The sequence below is a fragment of the Morus notabilis genome, unplaced genomic scaffold, assembly GCF_000414095.1.
Source record: "Morus notabilis unplaced genomic scaffold, ASM41409v2 Scaffold1782, whole genome shotgun sequence".
Taxonomy (NCBI): domain Eukaryota; kingdom Viridiplantae; phylum Streptophyta; class Magnoliopsida; order Rosales; family Moraceae; genus Morus; species Morus notabilis.
Genome location: NW_010364648.1, coordinates 102,703 through 110,400, shown reverse-complemented (window position 1 = coordinate 110,400; position 7,698 = coordinate 102,703). Strand labels below are relative to the sequence as shown.

At 35.3% G+C, this 7,698-nt stretch overlaps 1 protein-coding gene across 1 annotated transcript in view; it reads right to left on the bottom strand.

Annotated features, from left to right (window-relative positions):
* Positions 1–2,117: 2,117 nt before the first annotated feature.
* Positions 2,118–7,698, bottom strand: part of LOC112093237 — a 6,877-nt gene continuing 1,296 nt past the window's right edge. Inside the window, exons 2-8 of the mRNA XM_024171295.1 lie at positions 7,584–7,687; positions 6,411–7,199; positions 5,018–5,370; positions 4,427–4,638; positions 3,156–3,412; positions 2,894–3,072; positions 2,118–2,715 (exon numbers count right to left, since the gene is read on the bottom strand). Of these exons, the coding sequence (XP_024027063.1) occupies positions 2,647–2,715; positions 2,894–3,072; positions 3,156–3,412; positions 4,427–4,638; positions 5,018–5,370; positions 6,411–7,199; positions 7,584–7,687 (1,963 nt within the window). The 3' untranslated portion in view covers positions 2,118–2,646. The remainder of the gene's footprint in view (positions 2,716–2,893; positions 3,073–3,155; positions 3,413–4,426; positions 4,639–5,017; positions 5,371–6,410; positions 7,200–7,583; positions 7,688–7,698) is intronic.

The following is a 7,698-nucleotide window of genomic DNA, read 5'->3' as shown; positions in this document are numbered from 1 at the left end:
AATTTCCGCTGTGGTGCGAAAATCTTCAGAGTGAAGAGTTGATGTTGACGTGGCTGAATCTGATTGGTAGGGTACAGGCGTAGGCTTTACTACAGTGAGGCGTCGCTCGTCGTCTGACGAATGTATCTACTATTCCTTTCCAACTGATCTATTCTGATCTTTTTGCTTTATTCTGATCTTTTTGCTTCAACGAAACGGCGCCGTATGCTCCTCAACAAGAAAAAAACGTGAAAAATATTACAAGAAACTTAAAATGATTAAAAATCTTAGGCCTCGTTTATTTCACCGATTCGAGTTTTCAATTTTAAGTTTTTACAGTAAAAAATTCTCATAAAATGTCACATCTAACTTTTTCTGTTACAGTGAAAAGTTCTTAGAAAAATGTCATATCTCAACACGAATTGAAAACTCGAATCCACGAATTGAACGAGGCCTTAAAAATTTGGTTCTAGAAAAATGGAATTTCTCTTCTAGTCTCTGCTTATCAATCGTTAGATTTATATTACTTTTTTAATTTAATTTAATTTTTAATCAAATTTAATACAGATTTAACGATTGATAAACATAGAACATTTGTGTTCTAAAAAAAACACCAGAGAAAGTCTCATAAAAAAAATTTAATAACTTGCTTGGTAATAATTTTAAATTTTAATATAATAATTATATCTATATATGAAAATGGAGAAATTCTTACTTAAATATATATGCGACCGTGACAACTGATTTTTGATTTAGCAAATAAATTATATGAATATTGAGTAATAACATATAAGTTTTAAATAAATGTCATGTGAAATTATTTGGATTTTTCCCCTAAAGAAAATCCACTCCTAAATCAGCTAAAAAATTATCCACCCATAAATCTGTAGGTAAAAGGTTAATAGTATTAACCTTTTTTTTTAAGGTCAATAATGTCATCTATAAGTTACTAGAAGATAAAAACGGTTAATTACTATTTATGGTCAGAGGTGGTTAGAAAAATACCGATTTCGAAATGTACATTTAAACATTTGGCACAACACAATCAATATTTTATTTTCTTTGGAAGGAGAGTTAAAGTGCTCAACTAGAAGTGAAAAACACACTTTGACCATAGTGAAGAATGCACACACATACTTGGCCATAGTTAAGAGCATTTGACCAAGGGTCGAGCAACACGACTAGTTGTAAGACTTCAGGGTAGTAATTCGTATCACGTGTCGTGTTTTAATCATTTGTTTTTTTTAATTTGTAGTTAATCCAAACACGACATGTGACACGAAATTTTTTAAAAACCGCAATACGAACATGACACGACTACTTTACGGGTTGACATGACACGAAAATGATCTATGATACAAAATTGATCCGTAAATCTGAAATTGACACGATAATTATATACTTTTCTTTAATTTTTTACATATTAAAAATAATTTAAAATTCACAATACGCTAAAATACAATAACATCCATCAAAATTAAGCAAATAACAATATAATATTTTTTAGTATAACTATCATGATATCACAAGTTCATAATAAAATCTAAAATATGTAATGAAAACTATATATATATATATATATTTTTTAATTTTTTACGAGTTTCGTATATTGTTCAGGTTAAGCGGATCCAATTCGAAATTGATATGTGTTTTTCATATCAATTTCAGATCGATTCAATTCTTACCCGAACTTTTTTTTATCAACTCTCACTCACGAAATTCATGTCGTGTTGTCATGTCGTGACGCATATTACCGGTCCTAGCAAAATTCGTAAATTATGAAATTAATTTACGTTATTCTGCCTCTCTACTTGACTTCTTGTTCAGCGTATTGACTTAAGCATCACAGAGTTACTAGTCGACACCCTGGAGTACCCCGTACTGATGAGAGACATTTTCCCTTCCGTACAGGTTACGATGCGGAGTACCGCATCCGAATACCATGCACACGTAGTGTTGTGTCCACTCTTCAACATCAACACTAGAGATTCTGTTATTGTACTTTGCTCTCAAAGAAACAGAGGACAATAACTCAGAAATCATAAAAGGATTATACTTTCACTTCGAAAAAGGGAAAAACCAAAATGATTTCACGAGAAAAACCAGAAAATAAAACATATTGTAGACAGCAGAATAGCTGATGCCAAATCAATAATCCAATCGTATTTCGTATTTCTCAATGTCATACACGGCTAATACTACCAAAACTTCTAAAGTCAGCAATAAAACATGAATACCAATTGCGAAGCACATGGAAGTAACTATATTTTTAGTGGCATTACGGGTCCGAAGGTATTTGCTGCTTCACTTGCCTTGGGACGAAATAATGACGAAGATAAAATGAATATAATGAAAAAGAAAATGTAAATTGGAAATTCTCTCTATTCTACAGATACACACCCGCGGGTAAGGAAGCAACTGGCACTGCTGATGTTGTTGCCCCAAGAGGTCACCCAAGAAAAAATTCGGCATCGCAGTAGACTTCGCTCATGCTAAAATCACAAGTGTCGTGTACCATGTTTGGAAATAGCAGCCTGCTGTATATTGATATTTTTTAAAGCAGATGACTCCAAAAGGCACTGAGGATCAGCTTGGCTGAGCTCCATCTATGGAAACCAAATTCCAAAAAATGCCAATACAAGAAAATATTATTCAGTCTGTTTCCTATCACCGAGTGTTCCTCTTCTCCTCTGACCTGTGATGATATAATTTAGCAATAGCTCTCCTTTCACAGTCCTGCAATGTTTAAAACCAGAAAATGAATCAATATTACTTTCATGACATGCTCCTTTACAACCAATCTTTTATTGCTCGTTTAATTGTCAAAGCAAGAGATCCTACGGCTGCATCTCATTACAGTTTTCTCTAATTTTGGTAGGTGAATGTGATGCAATTCTGATTATTAGTCGTTTACCTTGAACATATGAAGATGAAAAGGCTTTCCAGGATTCATCCTTCTCAACTTCTGGTATGTATACGCAAAACTTAGCTGATCACGAGGAGTAAATCGGTCAACCTCATTGAACCACAGACAAGAGAACAAATTTGACATCGGTGTGTGTGCTCGTATGATAAACGACCCCTCCGGTACATCTGCCAATGGGAAAAAGAATATGTATGAGATCACTAAGAAAATGTACATTCAAGTTATGATGATCAAGAAGAAAGATCATTACTGCTGGGAAGAAGCCTGTTTGGATCTGAGGCATTAAATCTTGTCAATCCATCAGCCTGATAAAATTCAAATTGTTGATCTATGATGGTATGATTGTACTTGTTCAGTTTCTTATTTCGCACAACCTCTTCCCATACACAATGTCTGTCGTAGTGATTTGAGATTGCGTACTCATGACCCTTTCGCCACAGGAAGTATTCCAATATGAGTAGAGGATCAAGCTGGAGACGTAATTTGCTATCCAACCAGATAGAGTACCTGCCAAAATTGTATAGAAGTTTCAGAAAGAGCTTCTTTACATAAGAAAACTATATAACCAACATATAAACGTTGTTAAATTGGTGCTGAGAGCATCGCTGATTCTAACAAACGATATTCTTAAAATCAGTTGCTATAGAAATAGGACTACATAATATTGCTTCCAATGACCATAATTTTTGGGTGCTAAGAAAGATTGTAAGATCAGCAAAATATTACACCCTATATTTAGAAATTTGCAACAAACCATCAACTCCATTAGTTGGAAGTTGTGATATAATTTGGCTAGTGATACACAACATATCTTCTGTAAGTTAAAATATTTTTCAAGTATCCTGAATGAACCCAAAAAAAAAGTGCATCGTTCTAAGATGGAGAATATAAATATAATCACCTCAATATGTAGTTTAGTTTCTTTATACATAGTTTTCTTCAGATAGTTTCCCATTCGAAGAAGAACAAATTAAGTAAAAGGACAAGCAGTCCACAGAAGGAAAAACACGAAGTTACAACAAGACCCTTAAAACCTCTCATCTTTTTAGCCATAGTGCTACAGAGCATTATTTCCTGAAGATCAGATATTTAACTCTGACATTGTATTGTGAACTCAGAAAGGCAAACAGGAACAAAATACCTGATCGTCAATATTGTATCCAAAATAAAGATGCATGTAACGCACAGCAAAGATATAAACGACAATTATGCAGGAACTGAAAGGGCTTAGGAACAAGTTAATGTTGTTGTTAGAAGCAATAAGGGAATGAAGATTATGATAGCCGTTCTCATGACTACGTATACACAAGCAAACAAATGAAAGACTATAATGCATAAAAAACTGAAAGGGCTAAGAAAAACGTTCGATAGCCGTTCTCATGACTACGTATACACAAGCAAACAAATGAAAGACTAACGCATAAAAAACTGAAAGGGCTAAGAAAAACGTTAATATTGTTGTGCACTAAGGACCAAAGTGTGACAATCCTGCAGCACCACTATTAATGGTGTTGCTCTCACCTTGCGGAAGGAAAAAGCCGATGTGGTAAAAGTTTTGGTATTTTTCCCACTCTTCGCATATCAGTATATGGCAAATTCTTCACCACAACAATCTTCCATAATCCAATAAAACCCATTCTATCTGGTGTGTGACCTTCTGAAGAAAGCGTTTGCAAAGTAATCTCGTCAATGAACATCACAAAACAGACATTTTTCCTTGACAGCTTAGTGACCTGAAATTAAAAAATTCATAATGAGCCATCTCCTCTAAGTCTAAATAACAGCAAAAGAAAAATACTAATAATAAAATAAAAATGGCTCAGAGCTACTTGAAACTTAGTGACAACAGTACTGAACTCTCCTGGACAAGTTACATGATTAAACTTGCAAATGGGATTATGTAGAACATCTCTCACTCACTTTTAAACAGCAAGACACTTTTTTTTTTTCTAATTTACAAACATGCTCAATGATAGAAAAGTTCCGAGTACGACACTATATTCAAACGGCAATCACTCCATGGAATCTACATGGCATAAAAGGAATAAAATATAATGCTACGGAAATATAAAACCAATCTTTTCATCCCCTAAAATAAAGTAATGTCCATACCGTTTTACCAGTAGGTATTCTCAAGCGATCCGAATTGCCAAATATACAGGACATGACGGCAATATGGCACCTGCTCATGTAATTTTGATCATCTTCCGCCAAATCAAATCCAGTACTTCGGGATTCTTTAGGAAATTTGATAAAGCCACAATTTATTTTTTGATCTTGAGCCAAGAATGAATTTTCTCTTTCCTGCAAACTCTGATGCCCAGCAAATCTGGGTTCCCAATGCTCTACACCATCAGGCTTGTCCTCTGTTTCAGTATACTGTAAGCTAAATCTTGCAAGTTTCCGACTTTCTAGAGGTTCTATAAGCTGTGACGAAGAGTTTAAAATTTTCATCTCACAAGAACCTGACGAATTTGAATATGAAATGTCAGGCACATAGAAATAAATATCCAGAATCACTACTAAATGAACACCTAGTTAAATGACTTCATGGTTGTGAAAAATCCAGCAGTTAGCCCACCTTAATGAATCACCAGTCACGGCCAACTTAACAAAATCATTTAAATCCAAAGAACCAACTCAAATAAGCTATAATTGGTAAGAAAACACCTATGTCACTACTTCGAGAAGAAAGGAAACCATAATCCAGCGGGATAGCCGACAAAGTAACTCTTAATATTTCTTTCTTGTTATGGAAATTTAGTCGAGTACATTCATGCATCAACATAAAACCAGGTCAAAATTTTCTTCCCTAAATCTTTTACCAAATTCACATGCTATCAACATCCACAAGAAAAGTGCAAGTTTTGGTAGTACACAAGTATTCAACCAGCTGCCAAGTAAATGCTGAAAACCAGTTTTAATGTATGACTTCATACCTAGAACAGTCGATCCGTTTCAATAAACTCCTCATTTAGACACTTCTAAAACCTCATAGAGCCAGCTCTACATCCCTTAGTAATACCTCAGAACTTCACCTCGTGGTTTTTCCATGGTCATTTAATCTGAGCTCTTTTCTAAAAAAATCCCATATTACTAACAAGCTATATCTATTTAGTTGAACTAGTTATTCCTCTATTCAGAGGTCTAATATGTAAAATAAATAACATAAAAAGCCACAACATTGGCAGCAGACAGAAGTGCCATGATGCAAAGAATTGTGGAATGAAGCAACATAAAATGCACTGTATGTACACTGTCGAGATTATCATTTCATTCATAACTGTATTGACAATCAAAGAAAAACAATAGTAAGTATAGTATATCCATTACGTTTTGTTTGCAAGTAATGACTCGTTAAGGAGATAAAAGACAAAAGAAATAAATTTGACAATCCATTATGGATAAGATAAATGTTCATCGAGAAACTACAGGGCATCTATCAATTTAGAAACCAAAAAGAAAAAAGAAAAAAGAAAAAAAGAAACAAAAAAAGAAAGATTACCCGAAAACTTGCGACGCTTTCCTTTCCTTTTTGAATCTGACCGTGACCTTCTTGACGATTGACCATCAGTTCCGCTAACATCTTTGGATTTTCTATCAGCTTCCTCAAGATTTCGAGAATGCTCAAAAGAGTCCTCCTCATGGGATTTAGTGGACATACCCTCAACTCTCTGGGCAATAGTTTGATTATTTGACTTGGTTTCGCCATCTCTACCATCTTCATAATGGGATTTTGCTACATCAAAACTTTCCTCTTTGTCAAGTCTAGTATCATCATACTCGTCCCCACGAACATCATGATAATCTATCCCATCATCATACTCGTCAAAAGAATCAACCACATCATTTTGCTTCTCCAAATGCTCATCATCAGATTGCCGATTTTGCTGCACATCTTCTTGCAAAAAGTTCCGCGAATTCTTCAAAGAGGCCTCATATTCTGCCTCGTACATTTTCAACTCATCACGCCCTGCTTCATTGTACAACCCAACGCCTTTCCCATCCGAACCCTTATGGGAACCAGCACTAACAGATTTCTTCTCAAAGTTCTTCCCTTTCCCCGAAGCATTGCCATTATCTTTAGCCTCATCCCCGGCAGCTATTCTACTATGCTCTACCACATCCTCATTGTAATCATCATCCCTTCTCCTGTCATCCTTATCCCAATACCGTGAATCTCGGCCATGGACCACCGAGCCCTGGCCGAATTTGAGGACTTTATAAGTCTCCGCCCGCGTCACATTCGCTAGAAAATCAACGTCATCATCCTCACCGTGATATGTATTCACTTCTAAATCAGTACCCAAAAAAAAATCACTGTCAGTTTCAATTCTGAGCCCAGCTCATCAACCACCCCAATAACAATGCCAAATCTGGTTCTTTCCTAACAGAAATTTCCACCCCTCTTTTACCACAAAAAAAAAAAAAAAACACCGAGATCAAACATTCCAAATACAAAACAAGTGTTAAGAAATTTTTTTTTCTCGGCAACCAAACAAAACAGTAAACACACAATGCACATAAATCACGATCAGAGTAAGAAGGAAAATTTAAAAATTTAAGAAATACTATAAGCAGATTCTCCGCATAATACTCTACGCTTTCTCTAACTTTCTCCAACTTTCTAAGCAAACAAACAAAAGAAGAAATCTCATAAAAAAAAGAAAGAAAAAACCTTCGGTGTCTCTGGAGATGAAGTAGTAAGCAAAGACGGTGGCGCAGAAGACGAGGGAGAGAACGGCGACGACGGCGCCGATCGAGAAGGAACCGCCGAGAAGACTGCGGGTGGG